At 39.6% G+C, this 16,233-nt stretch overlaps 1 protein-coding gene across 1 annotated transcript in view; it reads right to left on the reverse strand.

The window, feature by feature from the left end:
- Nucleotides 1–15,496, reverse strand: part of ghrhra (growth hormone releasing hormone receptor a) — a 49,800-nt gene extending 34,304 nt beyond the window's left edge. The window contains exons 1-2 of the mRNA XM_030402063.1: nucleotides 15,114–15,496; nucleotides 14,195–14,303 (exon numbers count right to left, since the gene is read on the reverse strand). Coding sequence (XP_030257923.1) covers nucleotides 14,195–14,303; nucleotides 15,114–15,218 — 214 coding nt within the window. The 5' untranslated portion in view covers nucleotides 15,219–15,496. The remainder of the gene's footprint in view (nucleotides 1–14,194; nucleotides 14,304–15,113) is intronic.
- Nucleotides 15,497–16,233: the final 737 nt, after the last annotated feature.

Genomic DNA, 16,233 nt, shown 5'->3' on the forward strand with positions numbered 1-16,233 from the left:
AAGAGTAGAGTTTGAAAATGTATTTTTGGTCTTCAGCAGTCGTGGTGAGGTAACAAATGATGGCGTCACAATAAAGAAGTTTGACAGCCACTAGATGAGAAGGTTTTTTGCATGTTGAGCGCAAGAAAGTGGCAGTATTACATGTGTGAGGATGGTGCAAGTTAAGTCACATTTGAGTTATTATGACAACACATACTATGAAGTGTTGAGTGAGCCAAGATGTGAAAATGAGTGGAAGAGATCTGAGAAATACCATCTGAGTTTGTATTTTTGAAGCCACGCTAGCTATGTCGTTCCAGCATTGTGATCCAGGTTGAAACATCTCTACAGCTTAGACTGCTGTCAAATATTGTGCAGACATTCATAGTCCCCAGAGAGAAAATCATGCTGACTGTTGTGATCCCCTGATCATCAAAAACTTTGCCTCCAGAGTGCCCATTAGCTCAGTACACATACAGAGGCTTTGGCCTCACTGCAGTGGCCTGGGGCACTTTGCCCTGTCATCTCTCTGAAGTTATCCTATCAATAAAGCCATATAATGTTCCCCCCCCCCCCCAAAAAAAAAAAATCAGTTCCTACCTACAAAACTAATGACATCCCTTTACCTCTACTGTACTTTGTTAGCATGCTAATATGCGAAAGTAAAAGTAACATCCCCTACTACACATCTGCATGTTAACAGCGTGAACATGTTGGTATTGTTACTGTTAGCAAGTAGCTAAAAGCAACCATCAACAGTCAGAGACAGGTTTGAAGGCAACTGCTCACAAACCAAACTACTAAACTAGAATGCAGGATTCGTCCTCTGGGAACCACGAATATCTGCACAAAATGTTGTGTGAATCCATCTCATCTGCTCCTCATCTCAGGTTTTTGTATCAATAACTAACAAAAACTGAGGAAGGAACTAATAAAAACGATCTAGTTTTAACTTTTAGTGAAACAATCTTCAACACAATAGCATCAGGAAACTCTCCCATGTTTATTTTACCCAAATAAATCATAATCATTCAACTTAGTTTCACTCCATATTTCGAGATCATATTCTAGAAGACTGAAGGGTATGACCTGCTGGTAATACATTGTTCTGATGAAGTCAGATCACCAAACCTGTTACAGAATACATCCTCTGGGAACCATGAATGGTTATTTCATGTTAATCTTGTAGTTGATGATTTTCAGTCTGGACCAAAGTAGAAAACCAGACTGACATTGCCATCCTTAGTGCTTTACTGCTTGTGTAACTAAAATCAAGAAGATGTCGCTGTCTGAAGACAACTCCGACGGTAGTAAATACTTTATTATTAAAATCTATGCAGCCTCATGTTGGGCCTTTTCATGGAGTGTGTGCACTCCAGGTAATATGAGAGTAGCAATCTGTTACATTTCTCATTCACACAAAGCCAGTGTATCAAATCCATTATCCACTTCTACGCCTGGATTTCCCTATATCTCACAAAACCAACCACTCGTATCCAATGAGGAAGTCGGATGCAAATGATGTCACCTCCAACCAAACGATAGTGGGGCAACAGTGTGAAATTATTCACAGAGACGACCTGTGAAATGATTGAAGTCAGTGTCTCCCCTATACTGCTGTCAGTGTGACTCAGACTGATATTCCTGAAGCCGAGGATCCAGGAGGGGCAGAGGGATTGTGTTGAAACACTCTCAGATCTCAGGTCTGTCACTGTTTGCTCAGTGAGTTGTCGTCTCAGGGTTGGTGCTATGAACCGTGCAGCTTTCAGACTCTGTTGACTCGAGCACCAAGAATAGCACAATCTCATGGTTTTCAAAACAATGCCTTATTTACAGGATTTATTATTATTCATTCTTGTTTGTATTTGTTGGGGTGATTGCCGCCATAGCATGTTAACTTCACTGCTCCGTACTATGCATGTATCAGTGAGTAAATAACTTTCTGCAGGTTTTTTAAAAATGTATGTTAAAAGACTTTCAGTGCACATATCCTCTTATGCTACCAAGACAGTTTATGTTTCAAATGTAGCTGCATTTAATTACTGTAATTGATAACCTATATACTTTTTGACTGATTAAGTTTTAAAAGCAGTCACATAGACATCAATTGTATTTATATCTCTTCCATTGTTACAGAGCTATTACAAACTCTATTAATAGTTTGTAAAGGTCATGTTTTAAAGTCTTTGGTCAAGTTGCCACTTTCTTCCCTCACTCTCTGATGTGTCATCTATTTTTTTCCCAGAAGTTACAGCGGCAGGCGACTAAATGAAACACACCCTTAAGTTAGGGGTTTTCTTGGTTTGATCACTGTTGGAAACATTCGGGATAATTTAAGTACAAAACTCAACAAATTATGCAACAAGGGTAGAATCCTTTTCAGACTTTGTCTACTTTACTATATTATTTATATCTTTATATTCTTATCTTATCTTTATCTCTTGTTTCCATTCATGCTATATTTCTATTCTACTTTGCATGGAGCATCTGGAACAAAAACAATTCCCCCCTGGGGATTAATAAAGTATTTTGATTCTGATTCTGATTCTGATTTAATTCTGGGGAGGAAATTCTGATCAGAAGATGTAAACAAAACTAAATAGCGAAACTCTTCGTACTCATTGCTGAATAAACTGAATTAAAGAGCTGACCTTAAAGGACAATACAATTCTTATACTGTTTTACTTTATTTATACGTGGCAGACCCTGCCACCTTTTCTAGCTTCAAACTGTGTTCTGAGGACCTTATTTTCCTCTCAGAACAGCTTGTTTATTCAGTTATGGAAAAAAATATATATATTTCTGTGTTTGTATTATTATCTCAATAATACTGAGGTTGAATTTCTTCTTCAAAACTACATAGTGCTTCTTTAGTGTAGAAAAATCAGCTGAGACATTCAGGTAAGTTTGCTATTATAATGGGTAAAATTTCCCAAAGATGTATGTCAATCAGCATCATCAGCTCATTCATTTGCACAGTAATTAAGTGCATTTTTCTTCAGGAGATGCTTCTTTAAATGTTGCTTTTATTTGTCTTTTCTATGTTTTTATTTTTAATGTGTGCGTCCGTTTATTATTTGGCTGTTAAGAAACATATTGTTTTGTTATCTTTTTTACTATTGAACATGGTATATGTATGATGCTATTACTGTTAGTAGTCATACCACTAATTGCTGTTGTTATCGGACCCACTCCCTCATTTAAATTTTGAGTTTTGGCTTGATTACTCAAGCAATGCTAATCGGCTGTAGATTCTGCCGGAGGGGGGCAACTTGGCTTCAGTCCGCGCAAGAAAAACACATTGTTCTAGCTTGTTTCCGAAAAACCACCAGATGCCTTATCAGATCTCAGAAAAGAAATTGTTTGTTTGGGAGAGCTAGAGGAGTGTGAAATTAAAGTATGAAATATTGATGTCAGAGTAACACACAAGTAATTTTAGGAAAGACATATTGGTGCTCTGGAAAAGCTTGTATCCAATTTTGAACGAAGATATTCAGACATTTATGGAAGGAGAAGACCATAAATAATGACTGCTTTACCTTTAAGTCTCGGTTTCTGCTCACTGGTACACTACAGGACATTTAACCTGAAATGCATCTTTGCTTCTCCTGCTATCAAAGGCAAAAATATCTGCTGCGGAAAAAGGTGGATTCCTGTCATCTTTAGAGGGCTAACTTGAAAGTCTTGGTGTGGCTGCGTCCGCACTAAGCCCCTACAAATATAACGAAGATTTCTTCCCTGTTGAGAGCTTCCATCCACACTAAGCCGCAATTAATCACTTCCAACAAACAATGCATTTCAGACTGCCTCCTGTCAAGTGAGTCTTGTCGTAAGAAAATCCATTGTGAATAAGATGATTATGCCTGGCAACGAAGTACAGGCCTGTAAATAAAGGATGTTGCAGTTAAAGGGATATTCCGGTGTAGCTTTAATCCATGGTCTAACACACCGTGAAACTGTGTTAGACTCCCTTTCGAGAGATCAAGTTAGCAGACCACTCATTTACGTTTTTAGTTTTATCAACCTCAGAAACAACCGCACTACAACAATACACTGCAGTAAATGGATCCAAATATAAACCGCCACCAAAAAGCCACAAATAATGCTCAGAACAGCACCAAACTTCAGCAAGAGTACAAATAGGGTCTCAGCACATAGACCGGGGCATTAAAACTCCACTAGCTTAGCTGGATTTCTACGGAAAAGCAGCAGCTTCCTGTTGACGGGAAGTCCCGATGAGTCTATTATCGAGTGCAGTAGAGTTCCGTGGCTCATGGATGAAAATGTATGATGATGACTCCATGGAAAAGCAATCAAAGTTCATATGTGTCTTACATGCCAGTTTATAACAGTTATTATCGAGAGCGGACAGGGAAAAGAACGGAATTGAGCATTTCTAACCGCACTCGGTAATGGTCGCGTCGGGACTTCCCCGACCCGGAAGCTGATGGAGGAGAGTTGAACTCTGTTTTTAGCTTCCTAATAGAAATCCAGCTAAGCTAGCGGAGGTTAGATGCCCCAGACTATGTGCTGAGACCCTATTTGTACTGTTGCTGAAGTTTGGTGCTGTTCTGAGCATTATTTGTGGCTTTTTGGTGGCGGTTTATATTTGGATCCGTTTACTGCAGTGTATTGTTGTTGTGCGGTCGTTTCTGAGGATGACAACACTCTGTAAATTAGCGGTCTGCTAACTTGATCTCTCGAGAGGGAGTCTAACACAGTTTCTCGGTGATTTAGACCATGGATTAAACTTACACCGGAATATCCCTTTAACTATCTGCTGGGGTTTAGTTTAGGAGGAGGTACAGTTTCTTTACTCAGGGGCTCCGTGGCTGCTCTGAGGTAGTTGGTATCAGGGATTAACAGCTCTCAAATATCAAGGTTTCTTATTCCACTGCTCCTGCTCTGAAAATTTCAATTTTGGTTAGAGGGGAAGATCTTCTTAAGCATGTTACATGTAGGAGGATCATCTTCAGGTTTACACACATCCGTTTAATCTTAATCGAATCCTAATAGGAAAACAGAAGCATCGACTCAACAGAGGGAACCGCTTCCAAATAGTATTTCAATTTTTTTGGCGGAGATTCTGACACATTTACGGTTGCTTTGGTGGGTGGAGGAGAGAGTTGTCGCATACTGACATGAAGTGACGCGCTGACAGAACGTGGGCTCGTATAGATAATGAATGTGGGTGTTTTTAAGTCAACGTCTGTGTGTGTTGCCTTTAATTTTAAGGACAATGCTGGTACTTTTGGATAAATGTCTCCCAGTTTGGTGCTCAACACGAGCAATATTACAAAGTACATCACGAGGAAGGTTTCGTTCTGTCTCACGTTGATGGTGGATGGCAGCAAAATGACGATTTAACATCTACTCTGGCAGAAATTAAATCCAACATGATGATCATGATGATTTAGCTTATCAATAATGTTGGTCTGCTGATCGGTTTATCAGTCGGTTGGTCGGTCCAACACATTCGTCAAGACTGTTGCAACTATTGGATGGATTTTTATGAAATTTGCAGCACACAAGAGGATGAATTGTATTAAACTTTTTATCCATTGCTCATTATAACTTGTGCTTTACTTTAATTGACGACAAAACACCTTCAAACCAACTGACATTCCCATCAGCCTCGACTGTATTTTATGGTATTCAGCCAATGTTAGCATGCCAACATGCTAAACTAATGTGGTGAACATGGTAAAGACTAAACATCCTGTAGACACCAGTATACTCCATCGGAAGAGCTTGATGGATGATTGGACAGCATTGAAAACCCCTCCCTCTCACACCTTTCCAAAGTTTACGGTTAAATTTCAGTAAATAGCAAAAAAATCGACAATTAAATATTCAGAGACAATTGCAAAAATACAAAGCACATTTAGGCAACATTCAGACGCTGCAGGAGGGTACTGGGGGTGTCATGTGTTGTTCGCCCCCGCTGATAGGTGTGCTGATAGGAGAAGCTGCTACGTTGTTATGCTAAATGCTGGTCTACTAGTGTTCATTTATCCACATCGACGGATTAAAAATAACAATAAACAACCACGACACAAGGCGGATCATTACTGTGTGTTTTAAAATTAATCATAAAACACTTTTCAATTCAGACATCTTCCTAGAAAACGACTTCTTCTCTTGTATAACCAGACCCATAGTGTTGTCATTGTGTAAGCATGTTAGCGTGCTGATGTTAGCAGCCTCTGAGAGCTGCCAGTGCAGCTTCAGGCTCCATGTCTTGTTTCTTATCTTCGTGTTTTGCTCTGAAAATGCTACCTACGACTTTTTGGTACCAGCCAGGTCCTTTGTACTGTAGCTGAGCCTGAGTTTCTATCTAGGTTGTTTTCTTCAAGATGTTAGTTGGACTGCTCTTACAGATCAGTTTACTTCAAAGTGCGAATGAAATTCAAGCAGTGGAATAATATTCCCAGAAGAGAGTTCCCACTCCGAGATGTAAAAAGTCAGATCTCTGGATTTGAGTCATACAGACACTGAGAGTGATGTGACAACTGTGATGCGCTGATTATGAAAGGATTTCATTTTTAGCCCGAGTTTAGAGTCACTACAGAAAGAGGCACAATCGTATGATCAACATTATGTTAAAAGAAACATTTATCCCCATTCATCCATGTCACAAAAGCCACTCCACAATTATGGAAACTTATACTGTTCACTGGGACAGACATCTTTGTGTTCGGGCTTAATCACAGGGGGGAATTTAAACTACCATGTGGAGAAAACCATTATTTTATGATTCCTGTCTGTCATTTCAAGAGATTGATGATTAATTTCAAACATTTTCTTTTAGATTAATCAAAAGTTTTTGTCACCCGCTGAGCAATTCTCTATTCTTAGGCTCTACAGGCGGTAGCCAGTTGAATTTTCACCTCACTTTAATTATTATTATTATTATTATTAATAATAATAATAATAATAATAATAATAATAATAATAATAATAATAATATCAATTAATTAATTAATTGATTAATAATAACATTTGAAATTATTTTGGATGCCAAGTGAGTGCTTCCTGGGGGTGGAACTGGATGACTTTTTTATTTTTCACCATAGAGAATATGTTGTTGAGAGAACTGTTTCTATACAGAGAAAGATAAAGTGCCTGAGGGGAATCTGCTTTGTAGAAACTACTTAAATACAAAAACACCTGTTCAGCTTGGTAAAAGCCATAAAAACCTTCAGAATAAAATGTCTAAACATTTTCCACGATTGAATCACTGATAAATTGATTAATCAGCTCTTATTCAAACAAGAGCAGAAACAGTCAGTTAATCAATTCGTCAATCAAAGAAGGTTGCTCAGCACAGTAACACTACAGTTTAAGAAGTAGTATCAAAACATGTAATAAATGGTTTATCTTACATTATAATGCAATTGAACATGGATATAGGGTATTTTTTGTTTGTTTGTTTGTTTGTTTTTGCAGTTGTCAATACCTTCACCTCTTCCTGTGATGCATTAATAATCGGATGCTGATATATAAACAGATAATGAATGATGATGTAAGTCAGTTGTAATAATATGTCGTTGTAGAAGTGATAAGTGTAAAAAAAATTAACATTGATCCTTGATAAACACAGAAAATATCCATATATCATCTTGCAACTGCATTATAATTTGTTATACACTATTTAAGAAATGTGTATGTACTTCTAAAAAATGATACTTCAAAGTGTTTCTCATGTCGTAAAGTTTGAGTCTGTCCATTAGCATTAATTTAAATAATGGATCAGTTAGTTGTTTAACTTACATACTGTATATATAATCTGCTCTGTGAAGCTATACTTTTATTAGCAAAATATCATTTTCTTCATCCGGCAGTTGTACTAATGTGCAAAAGAATAAATGAAAACACACACTTGTATCACAGGAAATACAAAACGTTTTACAGGAGATTCAGAGTCTACAGCCGTGCTGCACCTGAGGCTGTGAGGCTGTACACAGTGATGTGCTCTGGGGCAAAATGCTAATGGGAGCAAGCTCACACGCTTACAATGAAAATGTCACCATGCTGATGATCAGCAGGTAAAAAGCAACGTTTACCGTGATCCTCACCTTCGTTTAGCACGTTAGCATGCTAATGTTCGCTAATTAGCACTCAACACGGTACAGGCAAGGAGAATAAATCAAAGTTCTAGGCAAATTAAATGTTGGCCTAATGATGAAGCAAGATGAAAAGTCAGGGGGACACTACAGTCCGAAGGATTAAACCACTGGGCACCATGAACATCTGTACCAATCCATCCAACAGTTGCGGAGTTATGTTAGTTTGAACCAAATTGGTGGAATCACCAGTCAACAAATAAATGCTTTCATCTGCTTGGCTGAAAATGCCAAATATTTGCTATTCCAGGTTCTCAATCAGAGGGTTTTTTGCCTTTCTCCATATTATACTATATTAACTGAATATCTCCTGACAGGCACTTTGTCACTATTTATATAAAACACTAAACTATTAAGCAAGACAATTCTCAACAGTAGCTGGCTGATTTTTGGCCGCTAGCCAAACGTTTCACAGCATCCTATGACGTCTACATGGGCCCATTACCTCCAGGCGTCAGTCACTGACGACACTGATGATTATTTCACAAAGGTGAGACTTCAGATCTGCATGACTCTCCACCTCAACACAATTACAAATCACCTGCATGGTTGGAAGCACACTGATGGACGCAAGAACACACCTCCTGCGACAGTGAAATCCATCAGCTGACTTTCATCTGCGTAATGAGCAGCGGATAACAACAACACCTGCGTGTTGTGTCACTCCTGTGTTCAGAGTCATTGGGGGTAATTAAGATCAAATTAATCTGAAAATGGTAAAGTTCATCACTCTCATGGAGGGGAGCTGTCAGAGTGATGTTATTCTGGGGCCGTTTCTGATGACGTGGAGAAGAGCTCGGCTTTTGTGACGCAGTGCATTACGGTGACATGCAGGGCGGCCCTCTGGGAGACGCCAGGTTCATTAGTATATAATGAAGTCAACGAGTCAGATTGGAAGGACAAGCAGGTGAACCCTCACCAGGGGGAAGCAAAGGTGTCAGAGTGGGTATTAGATCAGTCTAATAGCCTACATGGTGTAATAACACTCGGTCCGCGCTCATAACAAATTTCAGCCATTCTCTGCCTTCTCAATCTTTTCAAAATAAGACGAGAAGCTTTAATGATTCCACGAGCTGAAGTGGAATGTGGGAAATTAGCAGTTTCCAGTTAACAGTTTTTAATTTTTTCTTTCACCTAAAGTGTAAGGGTCAGAAAGTCACATGAGGGACAGCTCTCTCTGCCTGAGGTGTTAACAGGAAAGTAGATAGGATGACATTTACTTTTAAAAAGGCCCAGATGGACCAGTGCGAGTGAGCTGTTTGTGAGCGCTGGAGTGAACACACTGCAAGCAGTTCTGAGAAATGTAATGCACAGGTTCATCTGCCGGTTAAATGATTCTGAGAATCAAAATGTTGAGGCAATGGTGAACATTATCTATAGTGACACGCGCTGCACGTCTCAGTTTTGGGGGCACTGATATAAGTGTCTTTTAAAAATGAGTCATTAGATTATTATGTTTTTATTTTATTGTGTGTTTCTTAATCCTTTTGTACTGTGTGTCTTGCTTTTATTTATTTTTTTGTATGGACCTTGAGTCTGAAAATAAAGCTTATCTATCTATCTATCTACTCTCTCAAAGGGTCACACAGTCCTGGGAAAGGCATGATCGACACAAACATCAGGGGGTCATTGTTTTGGGAAGAAATGATTAACTCCTGTTGTAAAAGTATGTAACCCCTATTCTGTTGTATTCATGTCAGTAACATTTGGAAGACTGGAGAGAGAACATCTAGGGTCTTCTGTCCACGCCGCATGTATTAAAGGGATCTCATTCATCACGCTGAGTCTAAGACTCTTTGGAGAATTAGCAGCCCTCTACCTGAACAAGGACAATTTTCCCTTACAAGAATTAAAGGGGTGTCGCAGCACTGTTCTGCTGCTGGGAGTGAAATTACTGCATCTTTAACCCATCGCCTGACACAAGCGGCAGAAATATTCAGGTCGTTGAATCAGTATTCAGGTCTACTGGCAACAGACAACTGTTTTTGCTGATCTCATCATTCTGATGTAGGAACACAAGCCGTTGTCTCTGCATCGTAAAGTGGTCTCATTTTGGCCATGATTACCTTTAACCCAAATCAACTCCTTTTTCCAACATTTGGGACTGAAAGCCCCCATATCCTGGCCTGGCAAATTCCTCTCCTCTCCACAGAGTGGGAAGATGTTGTTTTTCTTGCAATAAACAGATCACCAGAGATCTTCTTTGTAATTTACAACGACTAAAGCACATCTGGTCTGTTCCTCTTCCTCCAAAGAAGATGAACCCCTGTTCCTCAGGTCAAACAAGGTCAAGCCTGATAGAGTTTTCTTTGGTCACACCAAAAGGAAGAAGGACTGGTTTCTAACATAGATGTGGTGATTTAAGATGTTTTTCTAATCTACGTGTCTCTTCCTCTGGAACATTCTCCAGTGGGGGAAGGCTTAATGGGAAACCTAATCTGTGTGTTCTTCTCCTCACATGTACAACTGTTATTTACGACCGTTGTTGTTCCTGGGTCTGACATACCAGTCCCCCCTTTCAGTCTTCTGTTCTCACCCAAAAGTCCTAAATAACAAATAAACTACATCTCAATTTCTTAAATTTAATGGATCCCGAAATAGAGTAAGAAGGTCATTCAACAAGATCTTTCTTATGTTATTGTGAAGCCCAAATGAAGTTTATTACTCAATAAGTTTGAGGTCAACAGAAACCCCCTCCCCTTTGTCGATGGAGGAGAGATTTGAAGATCACCATTCCTTGTGTAATACTTGTATTATTTACCAGTTAAATGTCTGATATGTTTTGTTAAAAGATAGAACTACAAGGAATATGTATAAGTCCTTGGTTCTACTGTGTATTGTATACTTTATTGTCATATGTTGTATACTTAAGTGCTTCATGTGTTAATCAGGTTATAATTCTTTCGAATGACAAATGATCATTATCATGTTGCATCTTTTCACGAAGGCAAACATTCGACTTTTAAGATGGTGAAGTTTTGGGAAGGTTTAAACACGATTTCGAAATGTTAAATACAAATAGTATAGTTAGATTAACTTTTGGGAGCCTCAACTCAGATCACAGGAGGTGTGACACTGTCAGCCAGCCCCTGCTGCAGGCCATAAAAACAGACACTCTCCCCTGCTCTCATTCTCTCTCATCCCTCTTCCTACTTCTTCTCTCTCTTCTTCTCCGGACACGCTCTCCCCCTGTCCTCTTCTCCCCCTGCTTCTTCTCCCTCTTCTTCTTTCTTCTCTTCTTTGTTTTTCATTTTTATTTTATTTTTATTTTTAAAGTAATCTTTACTTTTATTTTTGCAACAAGCTAAGACAAGCGAATTGAATCCCTACTTTAAGTATTCACTTTTATTCAAGTTTTTAATAGGACAAATTCTTTTCTTTTTGATTTTATACTGTTAAAGTATCACCGCCTGATCCAGAAGAAGTTGAATTAGTTTCAGAATCAGAACTTGACTACCACTATTTGAAACCACCAACAAAAGTCTTTTTCAAGACTGTAATCATCTGATGAAGAACGTTGCAGTCCATCGTCTGCCTCAGAAGCCGTGCAAGGAGTCTCCGTAAATAGAGCCTTTGTGTGCTCCCAGCCGAGATCAACTCTGCCCCCAGCGCTCCCAAGGCGGAAACCCGCTGGGCCTTCGGACCAAGAGTCCCTCAACAGAGTACCGGCCTTCCCTCTGGCTACTGGATCGACGCGCCGTGCCGTGGTCCAACCCAGAACTCTCAAAGAGACCAAGCTTCAGTGCCTCCTGACGCCCAGACAAAACAGGCTGAACGTCTTCATACAGCTGGATCCACACACGTGAGAATGAGTGGTGTCTAAAGTTCTGACTTCTGTCTAAAGTTCTGACTTCTGTCTAAAGTTCTGACTTCTGTCAAAGTTCTAACTTCTATCTTATGAACTTAAAAGAATTAAGATTAGGGTCTCGTTAGTATTAAAAGATTACTCCCGTAATATTTAATATATAAAAACCCGACCCTTTAACTTTACCATCTACCGACGGTCACACGACTTTATTACTTTCCTAATTGCAGTCTTTACATTTTCTGTTATCTGTTGTTCGTCTAAAATTGTCATGTCTTTTATTTTACCCAAATTATTTAGTCAATAAACATATAATCGTTTGTCTTTGTCTGGAACTTAATTTTAATATGGAGAACCGATGGATACGTGCAAAGAATTCACTACTTCAGAATATTGAGACTGAATATTGATTGATATTGAATAAATTGATTTTGAATGGACTCTAACTGTCCAAGCCAACTGGTACAGTTAGGTGTTTGGAATAATGTCCTCCGGATTATTCCAATAACTAAACACGGAGGTGGTGCCCCCTTTAACGAGTGTAATATTAATTGATAGTGATTAATAATCATATATATATCAAAGTAGTGTGTGAGCAGTGTCTCCTACATCATATATTTATGGTGCTGCCCATGTCAGGACCGCACACCATAGTATCCTACACTGAAGTTAACGCTGATTGCGCAGTGTGATGGCTGTAGACCATCCACATAAAGATTGGTCTATCTACAAACCTCGCTTTCACTGTAGCATTCGGCCTTCAGAGCTCGATATTTACCAGACTAATAAACGCTGCATTATGTCTGTCACTGCGCAACCAAAACAGGAAGGAAGGAAGTTGAAGTTGTTTTCCTCGACTATCCCCAGGTAACATAGGAACAAATGGAATAACTGTGAGAATTAGACTGGAAAAAGAAAGACGATCACGCTGATGGAGGGAGGCAAGGGAGATGAAGAGAGTGAGCGATTTAAACCGCAGTAAAAACAAGAGTGAACAGACACTCACTTCACGGAAAGCGCTCCAGTGTTGTGTCAAAGTCTGTTCCTACGCTGATATGTGTTCACCTTCACCACCGGGAACAGAAAATGGCATTCCTTCCACTAGATCTCACAAAAGCTGTCTTTTCATAGCGCAGATATCAGGCTTTTCTATGAAATTGGGATTGTTTTTTTGCTTTGGACAATAGCCGGGCCATTAACAGCAGCCAGGTCTTTGCGACAGCCTCGCCCGTTTCTCATGTAAGACCACGTCATGACAAATGTGACGTGTTGCATCTGTTTTGTCTCTTACTGTCTCTCTATGTGCATCAAGTCTGTTCCGCTGCTATTTCTATTAAAGGCAGTTAACCTTTCACCACCCACTGATCCACCTCCAGCTGACTGCCACTGTTTCTATAACTTTCCTTAGTTACATGAATATCGCTGTACACGCTGTATATATCTAAAGATTTAGACTCCTGTGTTGTTGGTCATCGTGGTCATTTAAAAGGGACGAAATTAAATTGTCCTGTCTTGAAAATTAATCTGCAGCTACTTTGATTTCCGGTTCATCTCTTTAGACATTTTATCTGGCAAAAATGTCAAACACTCTGCAGTTCCAGCTTCTGAAACGTAAGAATTTGCTGCTTTTCTTTGACATACATGATAGTTCAAGGTGCTATTTGTAAGAAACATTTTTTTTTTGAGGTGTGACACAATTACCACATAGTGTCATTATTCAACTTTTCTTACAAGTAGCACCTTTAAGTGAATACCTGGCGAGTTTGGACTATTGTGAGGACGAAACAAAGCGATTCGAAGGCGTCGACTTGGGCTCTGACACAATTTGACGGACATATTTTCACTACATTGTGTCACTTTATAACAAATCGTCTTATTAGTAATACATACAAACACTTAGACAACTAAAACCTAGGAACTATGGCATTTGGTGTGACTCTAAATTAAACAACTGTAATATAAGCACTTTCTATAAAGTGAAAGTTATTACACCTAATGTCTAGCGTGCGTGTGTGTGTTGTGTGTGCTCTTCCGCTGAGCAACAACATAACAACATCTAAGAGGCAAATAAATCTCTCCAAAGATCCCACATGAAGTTCATCCTGATTGATTTCTGCCTTTCTGTTTCTTTCACTCCTTTTTTACCATTTGCTTTTTTCTTTTTTCCTTTTTCTTTTTTTTCTTTAGTTGAGCCCACATTCCTGTCTATTAAAAACCTCTCGCAGTGCACCTCTCAGAAACACAAAGCCAGCAGCAGATACTGCCACTCCGCGCATGAACGCACCGCTGTGGTCGCTCTGGTTCTGCGCCTCGCTCCTCCTCGTCTGGCTGCAGACCTCCCGAGCCCTCAGGTGCTGAGAGATGATGGCGCAGTCCGGGTGAATCGCTTTGACCTGTGAACACGAGGGGAACTTTAGTCATCTACAGGGAAGCAGACACGCGCGCACGCAAACAATCGGACGCTGGCGCACATCAGACATGAGCGGACACACCTCTTTGGATAGATCGCTTCTTATTTTTTCTTTTTGTGCGTCGACGAGGAGTCCACTTCTCTTATGAAATCCTCTCCGATTTTAGAAAAGTGTCTCCCGCTCATTTTTAATCTGTTGATTAAAACTCACTGGGTTGATATTTTGCCCTCAGAATAATCGTGACAAACAAAGTCATTTCTTTCCCCCTCATGCTTTGTGCAAATTAATGCTCAAACCTTGCTGACTATATAAGACTGCACCGGTCACACATCGTCATTTTAATATATATGTATATATAGATATATATATATATATATATATATATATATATATATATATATATATATATATATATATATATAGGCCTATTTCTTACCCTCCCTGCTGATTTTGTCGTTCACGCAGGTCGCGAGCCCTGATAACCGCTAATTAACGCCAGCAGCTTAATGAGAACATTTGCTGCCCAAGTGCAGCGTTTGCTCCGAGGGGCCAGAGGAGGACAGAGTATAATAATGGTATTAGCATTGCAATGAAAATGTAATTAGCCTGTAATTAAGTCAAACGCTTCCCAATTAGGGGGTTTATTCGCGTGTAAACCGATGCAGCAGAAGGGTCAACTTCAGCTGCACTTTGAGCTGCTTTGAATCAGTTGGTCGAGGGAAAACCCGAGTGGAAGACCACATGATAAAAGAAAAAATAAAACAAAACATGGAATGAAAAAAAAACACTTACTCTGTGCCACAGATGAAGATAAAGGATGAGGAGAACGAATTTCTCCTGTCCTCCTTTGCGACACATTTCCATCCGCTTATCTGTCTTCTTCGCTGTATCCTTCATCGAAGGGTGACGGTGGTGGTGATGGTGCGCGCAAAATCCAGGTTATTTTGTTCCTCTGCGTCTCTTTGACACTCACTTCTTCTCCACAGCCTCGGCATGAAAATGTCAAACTGAAAATAGATGAATCCTGGCGCTCCCTGCGAGCTGTAAACTTGAAGAAGAGCTGCTGTCGCACATCTGCTCTCTCTCTCCCTCTCTCTCTCTCTCTCTCACACACACACACACACACACACACACTCACACACACACACACACACACACACACAGCGTAAAATCAGGTGAATGGATGTCTCCAATGAGTGTGACGACAATGGGGACGCGTGACAAACAGCCAATGGCCTAATTTCGAGTCACAAAATGTAGGCATATGTGTGTCCAAAAAAAAACCTTTATTATGTTTCTACTGCCTGGTGTGCCAACGGTTCAATATTTACCAAAACATGTGTGCATCAGTGACAACATTTTAGGGCTGAAGTAGTAGTAACATCTTGAGTGGCTGGTCTGACTCAGCACACTCTTGTTTATAGGGAACACATCCCCAAATGCCAAAAATGAGTGAAAAAACTGTATAAATACAGTGGGTGTTTGCATCCTATGAGTCAATGCTTAACAGACTAAAAAGTAGTGTGGATGAGGGGACAGTGCTCTGGGATCTCTCATGGACTCCTGTAAAAATTGACGCCACACTTTTCCTTTATGGACTGAACTTTGTAACCTCTACATGTTAATTTTTTAAGTTTCTCATGCCATTTTTCACCATGTTTTTCTTTTCTATATCCCACGGTCAACATGGTCTGTGCCACGATCCTAGATGGCAAGGAGATGTGTGAACATCTGGACCACTTGTTTTTTGTGCTATAAAAAAAATTGGCAAAACTGAAAATTACATACAAATGGAAATAACAAAAAGTATTTTTGTCATTCATAATTACCATAGGGGCGAGCTTATTCAAATGCCGTACCGATTTCCGTGTGCTGCCACGTCTGACTTCGCCTGCAACACATTTCAAAGGCT

This window comes from Sparus aurata, chromosome 21, assembly GCF_900880675.1.
Source record: "Sparus aurata chromosome 21, fSpaAur1.1, whole genome shotgun sequence".
In the NCBI taxonomy this organism is placed as follows: domain Eukaryota; kingdom Metazoa; phylum Chordata; class Actinopteri; order Spariformes; family Sparidae; genus Sparus; species Sparus aurata.